At 40.1% G+C, this 21,225-nt stretch overlaps 1 protein-coding gene across 2 annotated transcripts in view; it reads right to left on the bottom strand.

Annotated features, from left to right (window-relative positions):
* Myo3b (myosin IIIB) overlaps positions 1 to 21,225 on the bottom strand; it is a 370,163-nt gene that overhangs the window by 859 nt on the left and 348,079 nt on the right. For both annotated transcript variants that reach the window (XM_042694123.1, XM_042694122.1), the window contains 2 exons: positions 518 to 624; positions 95 to 141 (listed from right to left, as the gene is read on the bottom strand). In XM_042694123.1, coding sequence (XP_042550057.1) covers positions 95 to 141; positions 518 to 624 — 154 coding nt within the window. The remainder of the gene's footprint in view (positions 1 to 94; positions 142 to 517; positions 625 to 21,225) is intronic.

Below are 21,225 nucleotides of genomic sequence, written 5' to 3' on the forward strand. Positions count from 1 at the left end.
AGAAGCCTCGCTGGAAAGTTTTGCAATTTTCTGTGATATCACAAAGGACCCCTTCTGTTTACAGTTGCTTAGAACTAAGAAGACAGATATTTACCCAAGTTTTCTTGGCTTCCTCTTGCTCCCTTGATATTCTAGAGTTCCCTGTGGAGAAAGCCAAGAACACACAGTCAAAGCAGAGCAGCAAGTCGTTAATTTTTAATTCAAAGTGATTTTGTGTTGAATGCAAGCAGATGCTGATAATATCAGAAGTCACAGCATAATTTTTTTGATCAAAGGGCTCAAGTGAGCCTGATGAAGCATGCATCTTGCTCGTCTTTGATAAACCACATCAATTATTCACCGTGAAGGCAGACATCCTGACATGAAAGCAACAGATAAAGAGCCTAAGCACATGTTCACGACGGAGAGCATAAGAGAGCGGGGGGTGGGGCTGGAGGGGCTGGAACAGGTATTAATAACAGAATTATTAACTGGAAACAAAGCTAGCGAAACAGCTTTATTGCCACTTTGAACTCACATTTAACTGGTTATAGTACATGGTGTCCTCAGGGCTACTCAACATTTTGGGTTGCTGACATCGTCGGCGAGGTGGTCGCTGCTTCTGTGCAAGACCATCTTCTGAACCTGTAACCAACCACACAGTACAAACTTGACTGGAAGCCATTCTGAGGGCTGCAAACATTAAATGAGAAATGGCTCTGCACATAAATACAGAAATGGTGTCCCTTTTCAATGCTCAGTCTAGGAGTTTTGCTAATTCTGGGAGAAATCTCTCTCTCTCTCTCACACACACACACACAGAGGAACTACCGGGTATAAACAAGGGTGCCATCTGTACGTTAGCCTCACACTTCTGATCTGAATCAGCAACCCAGAGTGACAGGAAGCAAATTGGTTTGTCTGCCCTGTTGAGGTAGAAGCTGGGGGTCAGCCCACGCAGGGCAAAGCCTTTAGTGGGATAACTCTGTTAGGATAACCAAGGCAATCTGGGATGGTTTGTGCCACATCCTACAGCGAGTTCAAAGACATCTGGAACACACACACGCTTGCTGAGATGAGAAGCAAATCTGCTGGTGGGATAGTTTTGGGGGGAAATGACTTGAGCTAGTATTTACGGAAATACTTTGAACAATATCACTGGTCCATGCCCCCTCTGGAGGAGTCATAAAAGAGGAGGGGAAAGAAGGACTGCACAATTGCATGGCATAGGCTCTTCTCCCTAGTCTTCATTTCAGAACCCTGGACCAAGAATGCGCGGGAAATTAAGAAACTATGTGGCAGACCCATTCATGATTCATTTCCCTTCTAAGCAAATGATTTTTGTGGAATCTACAGTTCTTTGGCTATTTATCTGAATCAAGACTTAGAAGTTCTAACTTCTTGGCCACACACACATATACACACACACGTATGCACACACACACACACAACTGCCATGGAATACTTACTCTCCACAGTATAAGGAAGAGCATATTATTTTTATTATTCATAAAAAGGAGTTGGAAATTTCTATTTGAGATCACATGTTAATTTCAATAGAGATTTCCACTATTGAAGCAAATCCTGGGGAATTTTTTTTCCTCTTACATTTAACATGCTTCTTTTACAAATGAAAATATTTGTCATTAATATAGAAATATGAAACATATACATATTACTGGGATACGAAGTGAAGTTTCCACACACATAGATTGTATAATGTTTATTGGGTTAAACAGAGCCATTTCTTTAAACATTTATCATTTTTTTATGCTTAAAGCATTTAACAAGGTCCCTTCTGTGCCGTTAGCTAGGACTAACCTAATCTAGGAGAAACCCTGTCTCCTTCCTCCTCCTATCCTCTCTGGGCCCTGGCATCCATTCCAGTCTGAACTTCCATGTATAAATGAGCCCATGTGGTACTTGTCTTTCTCTGCCTGGCTTATTCCACTTGGGATAATGGTATCTAGTCTCATCCGTATTGTGAAAAGGATTTCACTCTTTGTTATTATGGATGAATAGTATTTCATGGTACATATGTAACACACTCTCTTTATCCACTCATCAGGTAGTAAGACTCTTGGGTGATTTCCACCTCTTAGTTATTGTGAATATTGCTGCAATGAACATGTGAACAGGTATCTTTTCAGTATAGTAATTTGTTTCCTTTGGATATATGCCTTTTAGTGGAATTACTCTATTACATGGCAGTTTTATTATTGTTTTTGAAAAACCTCCATACTGTTTTCCATAATGGCCATATTAATTGGTATTCCTACCTACTGTGTGCAAAGGTTCTCTTCTCTCCTCTCCTTCCTTCCTTCACCCTCTTCCTTTCTCTTTCTCTCCTCCCTCCCTCCCTCCCTCCCTCCCTCCCTCCCTCCCTCCCTCCCTCCCTTCCTTCCTTCCTTCCTTCCTTCCTTCCTTCCTTCCTTCCTTCCTTCCTTCCTTCCTTCCTTCCTTCCTCTTTCTCTCTTTTTCTCTTTGTCTTTCTGGTGTTTTTTTTTTTTTTTTGTCAGTTGTGGGACTTGAACTCTGGGCCTGGGTGCTGTCTCTGAGCTCTTCAGCTCAAGGTGAGTGCTCTACCACTTGAGCTACAGCTACAGTGCCACTTCCAGTTTTCTGGAGGTTTATTGGAGATAAGAGTCTCACAGACCTTCCTGCCTGGGCTGGCTTTGAACTGAGATACTCAGATCTCAGCCTCCTGAGTAGCTAGGATTATAGGTGTGAGCCACTGGCACCCAGGCTCCCTTCCTTCCTTCCCTCCTTCCTTCCTTCCTTCCTTCCTTCCTTCCTTCCTTCCTTCCTTCCTTCTTTCTTTCTTCCTCTTTATCTCTCTTTTCCCTCCCTCCCTCCCTCCCTTCCCTCCTTCCCTCCTTCCCTCCTTCCTTCCTTCCTTCCTTCCTTCCTTCCTTCCTTCCTTCCTTCCTTCCTTCCTTCCTTCCCTCCCTCCTTCCTTCCTTCCTTCCTTCCTTCCTTCCTTCCTTCCTTCCTTCCTTCCTTCCTACCTTCCTTCCTTCCCTCCTTCCTTCCCTCCTTCCTTCCTTCCTTCCTTCCTTCCTTCCTTCCTTCCTTCCTTCCTTCCTTCCTTCCTTCCTTCCTTCCTTCCTTCCTTCCTTCCTTCCTTCCTCTCTGTCTTTTCCTCTCTTCTCTTCTCCCTTTTCTCTTTTCTTTCTTTCTCCTTTGTGCCAGTTCTGGGGCTTGAACTCATGGCCTCGGCACTGAACTTCATTTTGATCAAGGCTTGTGCATTACCACTTGAGCCACAGCTCCACTTCCATTTTTTTGGGAGAAGATTATTAGAGATAAGAGTCTTAGAGACTTTATAGGCTTTACTTATTTTATTGTGGGCTTGCTTCCAACCATGATCCTCAGATCTCAGCCTCCTGATTACAGGTATGAGCCACTGGCGCCCAGCTAATGTTTCCCAATTCCCCACATCCTCACCTTGTATTTCAAAGGAGAGCCATTCTATGCTGGGAGAGTGATGTCTCTTTGGGCTTTTGATTTTCGTTTCTCTGATGATTAGTGGTGATAAGCCTTATTTTCGTATAGCACTGGCCATTTCTATGTCTCCTTGAAGAAATGTCTAGTCAAGTCTATTGTCCATTTGTAAAATCAGGTTACCTTTGGACTATTTAGCTTTTTAAGCTCCTTCTATATTTTGGATATTACCCTTTGTCAGATGGATGGTTTGCAAAATTTTTCTCTTATTCTGTGTGTTGTCTCTTCCTTTGTTGATTGCTACCTTGCTGAGCAGAAACATTTTAGTTTGATAAAACAGAATTCATCTTTTGTTGCTTTTGTTTCTTGTGCTTTGGGTCTTATTTAAAACAAAAATTGTCCTGCTGGGGCTGGTTTTGAACTGTGATCCTCAGATTGCAGAATTTTGAGTAGCTAGGATTAGAGGCATGAGCCAATAGTGCTCAGCTATGTCTATTTTTTAAAATTTAATTTTATTGTGAGGGTGATATACAGAGGGGTTACAGGTATGAGCACATTTCTTGTTGAGCAGTGTTACTCCCTCCCTTGTTCTCTCCCACTTACCCTTCCCTCCTTCTCTCCCCCTTTATCTATGTTTTGATGAGACCAAATGTCAGACTTTAGAAGCTTGCTTATTATCATTTTTTAAAAAAAGAGACACCAAGGCCCATAAGTGTTGAATGGCTCATCTCAAATCAATGGCAAGGCTTAGATCTCTTACTTCTGATTCTTGCAAATATTTATGTACACACACACACACACACACACACACACACACACACACACACACACACCACAGTATGTTATCTTAAGAAACTTTTTAAAAGTTAAAAGACTAAGTAGAAATATTAATTGGCATAGTAAAATGGAGAGTTTCAATAGCTTTCACAGACATTCCTTTGTCAGGAACACGGCAAAGCCCAGGTTTGTTGTACTGGCCTTTTTTGGAAAAGTTGAGATGGGTCCTTCTGGTGCTTCTAACACACGTCCTTCCTGTTTGCAATATGATAGGATGTGAGGTTTTGAAGCCCTGTATGCTCTCTCCTTTTAGATGAATGAACAGAAGCAACTAGAGGTCAGGTGGCCAGGGTAAACATGTACTAGCTCTGACATCTGCTCTCCCTTAGATGTTCTAGTATTGCAGGAATTCTAGTCATGGCAACTCAGAAGACTGAGCTGAAATAGCTTGTGGGTTCAGCTAGAGTTCATCCCAGTTCAGCTGGACTTTGTGCAGTGTTTACACTTAAGCAGAGGCATTTACTTATAGTCTCTCAAGCTAATGTAAGATGTACTTACAAACTTACTGTCCATGGGCTGGTATTCTTCAGATTCATAGAACTGCTTAAGCTATTAGAATTTTTTAAAATCAATTTTTTAACATTTCTCCCATAAGTTAAAAGAAAAACTACTGGTGTTCAATCATACAATATCTATGTGATATTAGAATCTGACATAAGTGGTAGCCTAATTTCACACTGAAGTTTTAATTTTTAGTAAGCTTGATATTCCCATAGATCACCATGAGTGATACAACTTCGGGGTTCTGTCATTAGAAAAAAATCCTTGTCATCCATATATGAGACTGGAAGTGATCAAGTCATAATTGAAAAAAGAATTGTTATTTAGTCAATTCTACTTTGCTATCAATATAAAATACAGGTTGTATCCAGACACTATAAATTTCTCCTATATATAAGGCACTTTGCTAGGTATAGTGAAGAAGCCAAAGAGAAATAAAATGAAGTCCCTACTGTCAATCCAAAAGAGGCCCTGAGTCTTCAAAGGCTAAATGACTTGTTGAAGGAGGAAAGCTATTGCTGCTGGATCGAACTTATTATTTTTTTTCAAACAATGCTAACTCCTTTTCTCAGTATGATTCTTATTTCTCATACCCCACAATAAATTTCAGGTGAGTTATATAAAGATTTTAAACATTCCTATAAAAACTCTAGAAAGAAATGATGACTATCTCCAATTTGGAAGAAGATTTTGATTATTAAAGCAAAATATTCTAAATGATGGATAGCAACAAAACTAAGGTAAAAAGAAGTAGAACAGAAAGGTAAAAACAATTAAGCATATATGTTCAGAAAAGTCTAAATCCATAATGTGATAGACTGAAGTGAGAGAGACCGAAAATTATTAATAATAGTACTCTATTCCTGCAGCTTTCATGTCCATGGATTGCAAATACACACATACATATATTATAAATAGTATACAAGCAATATGTGTATATATCTTATATATACATTATGCATACACATACTTACATACACATATAATATTTAAAATATATGTATACACATTTTATATACATCTGTACATGTATGTATCAATACATACATGTATATACAGCTATGCAAGTACATTTAAAAACATGGCCTGTGAATGTCAATCACATACTACTAAGCTGCATCCTCAGTGCCCAATAATATTTCAAAAAAAGTATATGTGTACTAAACATATATAGACTTCTTTCTCTGGTCATTATTCCCTAAACAATCTGTTATAACAACTATTTATAGAGAATTTATATAGTATTAATTATTATAAGTAATTATAAGTTATCTAGAGATGATTTGAAGTATATAGGAGGATTTGCATAGGCAATATGCAAATACTTTGGCACTTTATGTAAGTGAATGGCGAATCCTAGATTTTGGCATCCTGCAGACCAAGTAGGCCCTCAGGTCTCAGTGGCAGTCAATAACAAGACTTAAGCAACTTGCACACCTTCATACAAGTCTCTAAACTGAAGCATACTTCCCAGTTTGTAATGCATAGATGGCTACCTCTGTATAGAGCATTTAAAAGGTATATGTTGTCACAAATAACAACCTGTATTTCACATAGGTCTTTCTGTTTTTCAAGAGCACCTACCAACTTTTGATTTCATATTTGAGACCTTCAACATATCCTTTTCCTCTGAAGTTCAGAATCTAACAATTGGAGCTGATCTGTTAGAAAAGGGAAATGTGGAGAGGTCTTCTGGCACACTAGGAAACACACACCTCTCATTTGTTGAGCCAGATGTCTCCCACTGTGTGGCTAGCTGCACATTTGTTTGGCCATGAGTGAGAGACAAATACTGAATTCAACTGATTCAGTATATAACTTCAAACAATGGGTCTGGAAGTTTAACATTCCTTTTCTGTACGGAGAAAACATGTAATTCTATGTCAGAGTTACCAGATAAACATGGGATTCCTAGTTAAATTTAGGAATAGCCAATACTTTCTTAGTCAAACCATGTCCCAAGTCATACACACATTATCTATCTATCTATCTATCTATCTATCTATCTATCTATCTATCTATCTATCTATCTATCTATCTATCTATCTATCTATAGTTGGTACTGGGGCTTAACCTCAGGGTCCTATGTTCTCCCTTGCCTTTTTCAAGGTGAGTGCTCTACCAATTGAGCCACAACTTTTTGGTAGCTAGTTGGAGATAAGAATCTCATGGAATTTTCTGTACAAACTACCTTTGAATCTTGAAACTTAGATCTCACCCTCCTGAGTGGCTAGGATTACAGACATGAACCACCAGTATCTGACCCAACTGTATTTAAGACATGTTTACATTAAAGAATTACTGGTGGTTTTTCTGAAATTCAAATTCAAATCTACAACTGTGTATAGTGTCTTTATATTTGTTAAATCCACCAACTTTAGTTCTTTTACATCTTAATGTTCTCCCCTAGGACCTCAAATACTGAGGAAGAAAATGATTTCCTCAAGTCCATTTGTTACTGATGGCTGTGAGTGCCATAGTGACCTCTAAAACTGAAGGTGTCACCTTTCATCCTCACCTGCTACTGATGAGCTAGCACTGGTCAAGTTTCCTTTCAGGACTGTGGGTGTAGAAGGCCGACCACAAAGGAGGGAAGGATGGTGGTAAGGCAACCCATATTTTCTGGCTTGGTGAGGCAGTATGGATTCTTGGTCCCTGAGGAAAGCAGTAAACAGGGATGTTTGGATAAAAGGGAGCCAATGCCCTGGCAAGTCCTGGCCCCTCCTTCCCATGAGCCCTGGGTTGGGGGTGGGGGGGGGGGGAAGACATGGCTATTTTCTGAGCAGCATGACTGCTCATCTGATGGATGAGCCATTCCCAGGATTCCTTGCTACATAAAGCTTCTTCCTGAAGCAAACAGAGCATTCAGCATTCTAGATTTACAGATGGCAAATCTCTTAGGGGGTTACCAGATACACCCGTGGGATAGTTAAACAGGATTACAGTTATACAATTAATTTACAGAGCTCTGCCAACTCTGTGCAGAAAGTGTGGTGCCTCAGTCTCTGACTGAAGTACTCAGGGCATTTGAAAGTGTCAGGAACCCCGCTGTCAGCTGGACAACGCTTTTTCCCAAGGTGAGTTGACAATGCCAAATGATTACTTTTGAGATAAGGTCTTATTTTCTGCCTAGGCATACTCTGAAACTGCTACCTAGTTAATTTAGGCTCCCCATCATCGCTGGGATGAAGGACAGGCACACCACCACATTCAGGTTCTTCCACTGAGACGAGTCTCTTGGATTTGTCTGCCCAGAATGGTCTTGAGCCACAATTCTTCCCATCTCAGCCCCAAGTAGGATTATAAGAATGAGCAAGGCCTGGCATGTGATACATATTCTTTTTTTTTTTTGTCGGTCGTGGGGCTTGAACTCTGGCCCTGAGTGTTGTCCCTCAGCTCTTCAGCTCAAGGCTAGTGCTCTACCACTTGAGCTACAGCGCCACTTCTGGTGGTTTATTGGAGATAAGAGTCTCACGGACTTTCCTGCCCAAGCTGGCTTTGAATCACCATCCTTCGATCTCAGCCTCCTGAGTAGCTAGGATTACAGGTGTGAGCCACCAGCACCCGGCGGCTACATATTCTTTTACTAATAACTTGCTCAAAAGTTTTCCTCTCACCAAATGTAACTTCAGAGGGAACCAAGATGTTCACCAGAATTCTGTAAAACATGCACACTCACATATACACAGAAGGAGAGTTTTTCTCCTGGGGTGCATGTAATTCAGATCTTGCTTTCTAAGATGAAAGGAAAGATACAAATTTTCCCAGTTGCCATGTTATGTCATGAAGAATATTCTTCAAAATTGCAAGATTGCTACAAAGAAAACATCCCTGAGTTAAATTAGTGCCTGTGGAAGATGCTAGAGTTTTCAGTTGCCTATGTGAAATTTTCTACTTTTAAGTTATAGAGGTGGCAAAACCTTTCTTAAGGCCTTGTTGAGTTTATACTCAACAAAGAAACAAAGAATAAGTGAATGAGTGAATAGTGATTATTCACCTTTCATGGAAGAAGCTCTTCCCTCGGTATGGTTCTCTTTGGTTCTTAGACTGTGAATTGGGATGTTGTGGTCAAGAATTACAATAGGAAGAGGGCTTTTCTCCTCTTGGAAATCTGTAGTCTGTCAAGAAGGAGGATGAAAGGAACCTTCCAAAACAAAGCTTACTATTGTTTTTGTTTTCTTTTTCTCAAAGTCCATTCTGTACTTTTCTGGTCATATATGTTCATTTTTTAAATTAAAAATACTAATCACTAATCTGTGTTATAGCCCCCATTTAACAATAAACTCATAAATAATTTCCATGCTATTAGCATGCATAATACTGTATTTTTCCTTACAGCAATAAATGAACATGAGGCTCAAACAAGTTAAGTGGTGAGAAGGTCAATCTTTTTGGCTTTCTGTTCCCCTTCTCATAATATACAAGTGTTGGAACAAGTTTCTTATTTGTCTCTCAGGGACAGTCTGAATGCTAGAACTCCTCTCCTCCACTCCCTTCCCCCCTTACTTCTCCCTTTCTCTCCTCTTTTTCCCCATTCCTCCTCTCTACTCCACTCTCTTCCTCTCCTTTCTTCCTTTTTTCTTTTTCTCTCTCTTTCTCTTTCCTTCCTTCTCTTCCCTTCCTTCTTTCCTTCCTTTTCTCTCTGTTTTCTTACCTCATCTTTCTGTATGCTGGGGTTACAAGCATATACTTCCACACTTGGCTTTAAATAACATAATCTTTAATGGTAAGGGTGTGTTATTCATTTTATGGGTGAACCATGATTTGGGATATAGAAGTTATTTCCAATATTTTTCTTTAATGCTTTGAGGAACAAACTCATAGTTTGGTCTTTGATGGACCTTCATTATTTCTTTAGATAGATTTCTAAAAGTAGAACTATTGGCTAATAAGTACATATACTTAAAATATGATTTGCTTTTCTAATTGTCATCTAGAAAGTGGATAGCAAAACTCTTCTATCTCCTGTACCTACAGCGACCTATTTTTAGGAGCCTTCAGCATGGGACAGATCTTAGAAGTCGAACAATTCAAAATGTGCAAAAGTAGCACCTTATTCATGGTTTTACCTATTTTTCACTGATTACTTGAGTGTGAATGCTCCACCATGCCATGTTTATTACTCACTGGTGTTTCTAGGTTCCCTTTGAACTAGAGCAGCAGCAGTTCGTAGTCTGAGCTGGAGCTGAGGTGTGTAGAACAGGCTGTGTCCCGTGTGGTAAATGATAGATGAGTGGTTCCATTGGCTAAGGAGGATGGATATGTCTGTTTTTTAAAATTAACATGTTGCAGGGAACTATAACTTAAACTTGATGATTCATCAAAAATTTTTTCATGCCATTCCAAATCACCTGTATTATTTTTTAAATTTCTTTTTACCCCAACAAATTTCTTTCTGTTCTTTTCTTTTCTTTAGTTAAATACATTTCTTTGAAAAGTGAAACTTTAGGGCAGACATGCTTGGTGCAAGCCTGTAATACTAGATACTCTGGAGGCTAAGGCCAGGAAGATAGTGGGTCTAGGAGCCTAGACAAAAAGTTCACAAGACTTTCATCTCAACCAATAAAAGCTTTGGGTTGGTGGTGTGTGCTTGTTATTCCAGCTACACAGGGAGTGTAAATACAAAGGTTGTGGTCTAGGCCATCTGAAACATATATGTGAGACCCTATTTGAAAACTAAAGTAGATAGTGTCTGGGGCCTGGCTCAAGTGGTTGAGCATCTGCCTCGCAAATACAAGGCCCCGATTTCAAAGAAAAAAAAGAAACTTTATTCACTATTGTAAATGGAAAACCAATGTTATTTGCCATAGATCACTCATATAGTAAATAAAGTGAAATAAAATAATATCACCACGCCTAAGCTAGAATCTGTTCCCTATAGTAGGTTCTGAACTTCTTAAAAGATTTTTCAATAACAAAAGTGATCAAACATGAATGGATATTAAGATGTTAGCAACACTGACTTTCCCCTATGTTTCTGTAAATTGGTTTGTGTATGGGGACTTGATTCAAGACTTATTTCTTTTTTTGACTTAGGACATTTTTGTTAGTAAAGATTAAACAAAAATTTAATTGACTGCCATCTATTTTGCTTATAGGAACATCTTGATCAAGTAGCTATCACTATAGATCTCTGCCATCAGATTATTCTTATTAGTTGTTCACATAGTAGACATTCCCCTGTTGTCCTTGGTGCTGTCACTAGATCTTTGTTCCTACTAGGATCCAGTTATCCCCATTGCAGTTAAAGTTTCCAGATTCCACTGTGATTCTTTTTTCTTTTCTTTTGTTTTTGTTTTTTTTTGGCTGGACATGGGGCTTGAACTCTGGGCCTGAGCGCTGTCCCTCAGCTCTCCAGCTCAAGGCCAGCACTCTACCACTTGAGCCACAATACCACTTCTGGTTGTCTGGTAGTTTACCAGAGATAAGAGTCTCATGGATTTTCCTGCCCGGGCTGGCTTTGAACCATGATCCTCAGATCTCAGCCTCCTAAGTAGCTAGATCACAGGTATGAGCCACCAGCACCCTGCTCACCATTGTGATTCTTGACCACAGCAGTACTTTAAGTTAAGGGTGTTCTCCTCACAATCTAATTCTCCCAGTCCTGGTAAAGTCCATGTCCTCTGGTCAGCCCTGGTATGGGTGAGCAGTCCTTACATGATAAATCAAGTCTAACACTTCAATTACTCCAAGACTTTGGGCAATTTTCTTTATAATTAATATACCCAGCACTTACAACTTTCAACTTTCATGTAGCTCACTTTTTGGTCCATGATTCAGTGAACAACCAAATGATTAGATTTCTTCTAATGCTACAATATCGAATCTCTAGTTAGTAGGCTCATATCAATACATTTATAATCCTTCTAGCATCATTACACCATTAACATTCATTCCTACACTGTTTCTCTGGGCATTTGTCTGTGTATCTTGAGAAAATCCTGCAGTTGTTTTGGAGTGCCACTCAACTCCTCAATGGTCATACTTTTGAGTGGCTACTGGGACTTAGGTCTTGTTATGGGTCTAGAAGGGAAGAGAAGTAGTGGGGTGGGACTGAGGCGAGCTAGCAGGGTTCTGTAAAGAGCCACATCCCCTTTCTTTACCTCTTTGCCACGAACAGCTTTGTTAGTCTTGATTTGATCTGGGCGTTGACATTTCCTTCTCAATGTAATCTAATCTAATTATATAGTCTAAGTACAACCTTGAAAAACAATTTTGTCTAATTAAAAAAAGGCTATGTGTAGTTTATTGCTATCGATTCTCTGTAATTTCTCTTCTTTAAACATTTCTCCTTAAAGTAATATTAGGAACATAAATTGAGTTTTTTTTTAAGAGGAGTACTTTCTTTCAAGTTCAGTGTTATTTATTGTCACACTCACACATCATCTAAAACCTACTCAAAGATTTTTGAGAGACATGAGTGCTATGGGAGAACAAAAGAACTTTGGAGTAAAAAAAAAAAAAACCATGGGTATGAACCTCTTATTAGAAGCCTGAACTCAGTGCTGGTAACCCCACTTTGTAGGGTTGTGGTGACTCTAACAGTTGGCACAGGAAGAGAGAGAGGGATCTGGTGTGTTAACAGAAGCTGATGAAGTGTGTTAATTCCTGTTATCCTGGAGCGGCTCTCTACTCTGGCTGTGCATTAAAGTCATCGGAAGGACTTTTAAATAATACACATACCTGACCTCACCTCCGAGGCCCTCATTCAGTTGATCAAGGTTAAGGTTCTGGCATTGTTATTGCTTAAAACCATTTTAATTTGTAACTAGAGTTGGGAAAAAAAACCGGATTCAACCCTTTCTTCATAGTCTAGAGTAATTTTTTTTTCCAGATTATCTGTACTGACATTTTGAAAATCTGGCATAGGCTCAGAGAAGTTTCAATTGAGCAAAAAGAATTCTGGAAAGGAAAACTCCTGAAAGGACTCCAGGTACCACCAAGGCATTTGCTTGTGCTGGGAACTGCATCAAATAACTGGAACACAAAGCAGACTCAAGGGCTCCTGATCACCCTGGACACTGCGGGGGGAGGGGGGCGGGGGGGGGGGGAACAACAAAAAACCATGTCTTTCATTCCAAGGGAAGTTTTTGCTGAGCATCAAAATGCTATCTCTAGTTTCCAGAGGTATGATGCTGTCCAGAGCTCTTCTGGAGGTTGATGTAATAATCAAATGACAAAGCTAAAAATCCACTTGACCTAGTGAGAGTCTCTGCAAAGCAAAATGTAAATGCAGGGCAAAAACCATTTCAGTCTCAGTTTGGGACAAGCTAAAAATGTTCAAAGGCCATAGCCATGGTTTACTATTGGCGCTCTTGTAATGGGACTCAGAATATCTGCCTCATGTCAAATCTGTCTGTTTTTTGGCGTTTTCACATTGCTTATTCTCAGGCCTCCCCAGGTCCCCTTCCATAGGGAAGTGAGGCCTTGACAATGACTGTTCTCTTTCAGTTACATGGGGGGCGGGAGGGGCAGGTATTAAGGTGAGATAATCACCCAAACTGTACCCAGTAGGAGGACAGCATTGACTCTGCCTTTTGGAAATGTCATCAGAAAAACTCTGCCACCTTCCTGTGATGGGCAGTGGCCCCACAATGCCAGGCAGGTGTCAATTCTGGAGCTCCTAATGAGATGCAGATCACCCGAGGAGCTATTCGGAGCTGGGGGACAATGTTCTGGGTAAAAGCCAATAAAAATTGAATGGGTGAGTCTCCTTGAGGACTGGACCATCATTTTAAATGTTATGGATAGCACCAGACAGCGCTGGTTTGCTTAAACTGGTTATGACGAGGTCTTTAGCTCCCTGGGGTACTGGTCGTGAAACCCTCAGTCCTGACTGGAGCAAAGGGCCAGTCAGCTATCAGCAGTCCTAAGCATACACAGTTCAAGTTCTCGCTTTTATTTGTACATAACCTTGAGTGAATCCTTTATTGTTTAGGACAGTAAGATTAGAAGGATTTTTTTCTTTTACTTTTTTTTGGATGCTATCTTGAATTATTCCCCTTGGAGTTGGCCTCAGACTCTGGTCCTCCTATCTCTGCTTCCCAAGTAGCTGGGATTACAGTCATGCACTATCATACCCAACTTGGAATGAGATAGGATGGTGGTGTGACAAATTACACATGTTATCACCTAGAGATTCTGAGGCACTGTCCTTGGAGTCTCATTCCTTCCCAGGTCCTGACAGAGGTGTTTGGTTAGTGGTCAGTGTGAAAGTAGGAATGGGACAGGAGTCCTTAGCCAAGAGATTCTTAAATATCCCTTCCAACTCTGAGTTGCTGTAAGTGCAGAGTAATAGCCCCGTAATAACCTTTGTGGGGTTTCATCTGTGAAAGGGATAGAAACGATTCCGACTTGTTGGAACTTAAAGACAACCAATCAAAATGCATTAAACTTTGGAGGAAAAAGTTCTCCATCAACGCACCTGAATTTATTATAACAGCAGCTGCTGGCCCCCAGAGCAATGCTGCCCATGGAGGGTTTGCCTGAGCCCCTTCCCAGGTCATTTGGTTACTGACTGGCTGAGAGACCTCCTTATAATTGTAACCACTCATCCTTTGTCTGCCATGAGCAAAACCTGCCGTGTACAGGTTAATGCTGCACAAATGTACAAACACCCACCAAAGCCACAAGGTCTAAACCATTTTACACACTAGTATGAATGGTGTGGTTTGGGGATATTATACACTCAGATGGCTGGTAGGGGGTATGGGTGAGGGCAATTGATCAGAAATAGAAGAGCATGTGCAAATAAACAAATAGAATCAAATCACAGGTGCACTTTTCACTTTGCCTTCATGCGAAGCAAAAGCAAAATCAACAAATTATATTAGTGGTAAACATTCCATTATCATGTGTTTTTTTTTCAGTCTTGTTTTTTAAAAGAGTCAAAGAGGTAGTTGTGTTTGGATTATGCTATCTTGGGCTAAATTTTGAAACAAATCTCCTCCATTCACTGTTAAGAAAATTTTATTTGGATCAGAAAAATTGAGGGTGGGGTTGACAGAGAGGGGGAAGAGCTAGGAGAGGGTAGCACTGAGCAAGGTGCTCTGTAGTTGCCAACTTCCGTGTTGAATGGAAACTCCTTTGGACAACTGCTTAAAGATAATTTAAAAAAATAAAAGAAAATTTCGTTTGGTCCAACTCTCTAGTAAACACTTAAAGAGCAGAGTACAAATCGTTCAAACAAAAACTTATACATTTTTTCCAATTTGTTTAAGAATCTACTCCAATAAAAATGTAGATTTGATTTCTGCAAAACTGAACTACTGAGGTTCTTCGCCTTGTTTTCTTACAATCTGATAGGAAATAATTGAAGTCCATTATGGAATCAACATCATGCTGGCCCCTGGTGCCCGCCTTGCCCAGAGGTAGTTGTAGAGTTCCAGTGGACTCTGGATTCTTAAAAATAAATGTCAGAAATGTGTGTGTGTGTGTGTGTGTGTGTGTGTGTGTGTGTGTGTGTTGGCCCTGAGGCTTGAACTCAAAGCCTAGGCACTGTCCCTGAGTCTTTTGCCCAAGGCTAGCACTCTACCACTCAAGCCACAGCTCTACTTCTGTCTTTTTTTGGAGTGGTTAATTGGAGATAGAAGTCTGGGCTGGCTTTGAACCTCAGATCTCAGTATCCTCGCTAGGATTACAGGCCTGTGTTACTAACTGATGCCTGGCTTGTTATCAGCTTTTATTCCCCTGTCAAGTCTCCATTTTGCTGGATCACCTCCCTGATCAATATGGTTGTACCACACTTTACCATGTCACAAAACCCAGCAGAACTTAAGTGAAAGAAATGTTTGCAGTTGTTCCTAGCATCCACAAAAATGGTGTCTCCCATACTGGACAAGAAAATTTCTTGACAAGAAAATTAATCATCGCTTCCCCTTAGGCTTCCTTGCTATGAATTCATATACTGACACATACACACTACTCCAGACACAAAGTCTGACCAGACCAAAAGGTGGTTCCAACGCAATTTAATTTTTGCATTTCCAAATGAGTATATTTTAGGATGTTCTCAGTCCTTGGCTGCTGAAGGAAACATTCTTTCAGGGACTTGAGGTCTTGGCGATGTCAAATAAGATATGAGCAAGCAGAAATTTAGTAACATGTATCTGGCAAGGTAGAGAAAATCATATTAACATGAGCTCTGTACTGGAGTGATCTTGGACATCAGTGATGGTGCTGGGAAATGGGCCACAGAGAGGGTGGCAGACCCTGGCTGACTTGGCACCTTTCCACTTCCAGCTCCCACAGCCCCTCGTCCTGCATGAGATGAGGACCCAGCAGAGAGGGGTTAAGTGGGTTGAGAAGCCAGTCCGGCAGGGGTCATTGGCAATCAAGGACCAGTATTAAACGGCAGCGGGAGACTAAGGGCTTGGCTCCAGGCACCATCTGGAAGGAAAGAGGCTGTGGAAGCTGGATTTAAAAACACCTCCTCCCCCCCCCCCCAAAAAAAAAACCTACCAAAACAAAAGCATTTCATGAAGTCCTTTCTTAGAAATGCGAGCATGAATAGTTATATTATTTCTAACCCAAGTGGGAAGATTCTTTTCCCACTGAAAAGATCTTCCATGGAAAGATTGCTTTCCAAGTGGGCTATTTTTAGAGTAGGGCCAGCCAGCCACATTTCCAGGTCAATCCCTGGACATGATGGACCAGTTATTGGCAGTTGGGTTTGGGGGCTGGCCCAGGAAACTCCTTCCAACTCTTTGATAGTGGCTAGTGATCTACACACACACACACACACACACACACACACACACACACACACACACACACACACTGACTGGACTGTGTGGGGCCTGAAGTATGGGGCAGAGCTCATTTCAAATAACACGTTTAACGATATTTCCTCTACTACAATACAATCTGGATCTAAAAGGAAAAAAAAGAGCCAGATTTACTTGGGCTGGGTCCAAGTGGATCATTTAAAATGTAAATTTTGACATAGTAAAGGTTTAAAAACAAGTTGGAACCCACTTCTTCAGGTACAAGGAGGCGGCAGTCAGAGATGTCCAATATTGCATGTATCTATCTGGCCACTGGCTTGGTTTACATTATTAATTAAAGTGCTTTTCCTTTTTTCTTTTAGACTTTTGGCTCCCCCGTCCTTCCCTTTTATCTACAAATATGTAAGAAGAAAAAATGTTTAAAAATACAGAGATTACAAATGGTTAGACATAGGGAACAAAAGTGCCAGCTTGTTGGGTTTGGCTTGAGAAGGGAAAAGGGAAGGAGAAGGGAAAAGGGAAGGTGAGAGAGAGAGATGGAGGGGTGAGTCTAACCAAGATACATTTAATTTCACACAGATAAATCAAAGTGAAACGCCCTTGTACAGCTAATTGATGTTAATTAAATGTTTTTATAGAAATATAATTAAAATGTTTTTAAAAAGTGAATAAAAGGTGCCAGTGGTTCACACCTGTATCCTAGCTACTCAGGAGGCTGAGATCTGAGGATCATGGTGCAGGAAAATCCGTGAAACTCTTATCTCCAATAAACTACTCACAAAACTGGAAGTGGTGCTGTGGCTCAAGTGGTAGAGCACTAGCCTTGAACTGAAGAGCTGAGGGATAGTGCTCAGGCTCAGAGTTCAAGCCTCATGACTGACAAAAAAAAAGTGAATAGAAATGCTTTATCATATGATCATTCAGATATATTACAATATAGCTGGACACCAGGGCTCATACCTATAATCCTGGCTACTCAGAGGCTGAGGTCTGAGGATCACCTTTCAAAGTCAGCCTGGCAGGAAGTCATGACACTCTTATTTCCATCGGAAAGTAGAGCTGTGGCTCAAGTGGTAGAACACTATCCTTGAGGACAAAAACTCAGGGACAGCGCCAGGGTCAAGGTCAAAGCCAAAGCTCCAGGACGGGCACAAAAACCCCAACAAAATAGACATATTACAACACTACTGTAGACAAGTTTCTAGTCTCATTGTGAGAATCATTGATATTTTGGTTGAATTCTTAAGAAGAATTTGCAGTTGGTTTATTTTTGTGTGGTTTTAGCCTCAGTCTTCAGTATACTTTCTGGTCTAATATCAAAGCAGTCAGTGTAAGGAAAAGGACTCAAGGTTGTTTTTGTCCTTAGAAGGGAAAACACTTTTCTGATGTTGCTAAAATTGCCCTCTTGAAGCTTTCACTCAGTTTCTAGATGTCTGAAACACAGGGGATTTATAGGAAAAGCTATAGACACAGATATAAAGCCTCAGATATAGGTTTACTGGAAGGGTTGGTCTAGGCTCAGATTTATGAAAATGTAGGTCTTTTTAGGTTTAGCTTCCACAAGAAGAGAAAATATACAGTACCTTGGTTTTGAGCTTGCCTTGTTTTACTGAGTATGAAGCTATTAGATTCCATTCATTTTCCTGCAAATGACATGATCTCATTTTTTCCATTTTTATTTATGGCTACATAATCTTCCACTGTATGTATGTATGTATGTGTATGTATATGATTTATTCTTTAGATATATGCCCAGTAGTGGTATTGCATTATAGGGAAAGTCTATTCTAGTTTTTGGAGGAAATTCCATGCTGATTTCCATAATGGTTGTACCAGTTTACATACCCAACGTTTATCAAGGTTCCTTTTTCTCTTAAGTCCTTGATGGCATTTGTTGCTTGTTCTCTTTATGGCTGTCATTTTGACTGGAGTGAAATGGAATCAATGTAGTTTTGATTTGCATTTCCTGTATGTCTAAGGATGTTGATCATTTCTTTATGCATTTATTAGCCATATGTATTTTTTTCTGAGAACTGTCTGCTTTTTTTGCATTTTGTTATTGGATTATTTGTTCCTTTTTACCCCCAGTCCTGGGGCTTGAACTCAGGGCTTGGGCATTGTCCCTGAGCTTCTTTTGCTCAAGGCACAGCACCACTTCTGGATTTTTCTGTTTATGTGGTACCAAGGAATCAAACCCAGGGTTTTTCATGCATGCTAGGCAAGCACTCAACCACTAAACCACATTCCCAGCCCTGTATTATTTGTTCTTTTGATGTTTACTTTTTTGAGTTCTTTGTAAATTCTAGATATTAATGTTTTATCTGCTGAATAGCTGGTGAAGATTTTCTGCCATTCCTTAGTTGTTTCTTGGTTCTGGCCATTGTTTCTTTTGGAAAATGACTTTTGAGTAATGGAAACTAGCACTGATCAAAGTTATGGGATTCTTCATCTATTTTTTTAATAAATTGTTTAATAAAATATTTAACTTGAAGACTTGTGGTCAGTCTCATACAAATAATTCATAAAAGGTAAAGTCTACTGAATAAATGTGGATGATACTATTGGTAAACTTCCAGAGTAGAATAAATGCCTTTGGTGACTATAGCTTCTGTCATCTGTTTGATAGATAGGAATATCAGAATAAACATGAACATATAAATAAGGACATTTATATGTACACGAACATATTAACATGTATATTTACTTGGCTTGAGAAGTTGTTAGCAGGTACTTGAGGTAAGGTTTTTTGTTTCTTGGTTTTTTTGTTTGTTTGTTTTTGGTTGGTTGTGGGGCTTGAACTCTGGGCCTAAGTGCTGTCCCTGAGCTCTTCAGCTCAAGGTAAGCGCTCTACCACTTGAGCCACAGTGCCACTTCTGGTTTTCTAGTGGTTAATTGGACTTCCTTTCCTGGGATGCCTTTGAACTGTGATCCTCAGATCTCAGCTTCACTGGTGCTTGGCTGTGGTAAGATGTTTGAGATTAATATAGTTTCACTGTATTCCTTCCTCATATATTTTTTCTTCAGTTGTGACCTACTTGGGTCATTCCCACCTAGGCCATGGGACTTGGGGACTAAGAAAGCCAATGGGAGCATGAAGTCATGCCACCTGCCGGGCTATGAGTAATAACATCTTTGATATTTGACCTAGGAGTTTCATGTTATCTATCGGCTTCTAAGAAAACACAGCAGGCCAACCAGTGAGCTAGCAGGCAGGATAAAAGCTCCAAGTCTTTACCACGCTTCATGTAAGTACTGTAATTGTCCCCACCTTACACACAGAGAGACAGGCCAAGAGCTAATAAATTGAAGAGGAGCTGAGATTCCATCTAAAACTCTATCCCTAGAACAAAGCTCTTAATTATATTCTTTTAATGTATTTTCATTTATTCTTTAATTATAACTTACATGCTATAAAAGCTACCCTTTTAGTCTATGTTTATTTGAGTTTTGGCAAACACAAACAGAAGTCGTGTGACAAACAGCACTACTGAGATACAGAACAGTTACATGACCACTGTCCAGTTCCCTTTTGGTCAGTCTTCCTCACTTCTTAACTCTGGTAAGTACTGTTTTCTGTACCTATCCCTTTTGCAATTATGTAATACTTGGAATCATATCTTTATAAAAGCATCTGGTTGCTTCATTTAACATGAGGTTCACTCATGCTGTCACATGTATCAGCTTTACCATGCTTCATCGTTCTCCATTTTGGGACTGTTCTCAGTTTATCTAGTCACTAACGCAAAGGACACTTAAAAAAATTTAAACAACTTCATGTATAACAGCCAGTTGTTGCAACCAATACAATTATTCTCATCTGCAGAACATAAATAATTTGTAATGTCTATATAATATATTAATCTTCAATTAAAGTTTTTGTTCAACTATAGGGCTGGGACTAAATTGCTAAACAAATATGTCAGACTCAAGACCCACATACTCCACAATTGCACTGTAACAAATGCAACTTCTATAGTTAATAATTCCAATGACAATTTCTCTTTTTGTTATGGACAGCACAACAAGAAGGTGGGAGAAGCGGTGGTCAAAGAGAAACTCAGTTAAACTGATGAAGGGCACTTTATATGGGACTCTTTTTTTGTATGTGTGTGTCAGTCCTGGGCTTGAACTCAGGGTCTGTCCCTGAGCTTCCTTTACTCAAGACTAGTGCTCTACCACTTGAAGCACAGCTCCACTTGCCAGCTTTTTTGAGGGTAGTTTATCGGAAATCAGAGTCTCATGGACTTTCCTGTGGGAGCTGTCTTCCAACCATAATCCTTAGACCTCAGCCTTTTGAGTAGTTAGGATTGCAGGTATGAGCCACCGGCTCCTGGTCTATACTAGAGTCTCATAATTAGTCTCAGCCTGTGTTATGGGATTATGAAAGTCTAGTCTGGAAAAGCATCTAATGTTAGAATAAGATGCTTGTATGAGGTTCTTGATGGAGAAGTGCCTTGTGATTTGTTAAGAACAAAAGAAATCATGTTCTTTGTCTGAAAGCCTCCACATATTTTTCACTTCACTTGGAGGAAAAGCCTCAATGTTCTCTACATCCTTATAAGTCTCATCTCCTCTTTGGGTGAACCATGGCTAGCATGCCCCATCTCCTGCAGTTTATACTTACACCCTTCCCTCCCCTGGGGCCCGGTGACCAATGCTAGTGAATGGAACAGGGCAGAAGGCTGGGCATCATGGGGAGATCAGGGACAAAGAGTGGTTTCTGTCTGGTGTGAGAAGC

Source organism: Dipodomys spectabilis, unplaced genomic scaffold (genome assembly GCF_019054845.1).
Source record: "Dipodomys spectabilis isolate Male_0828 unplaced genomic scaffold, ASM1905484v1 ptg000174l, whole genome shotgun sequence".
Taxonomy (NCBI): Eukaryota; Metazoa; Chordata; class Mammalia; order Rodentia; family Heteromyidae; genus Dipodomys; species Dipodomys spectabilis.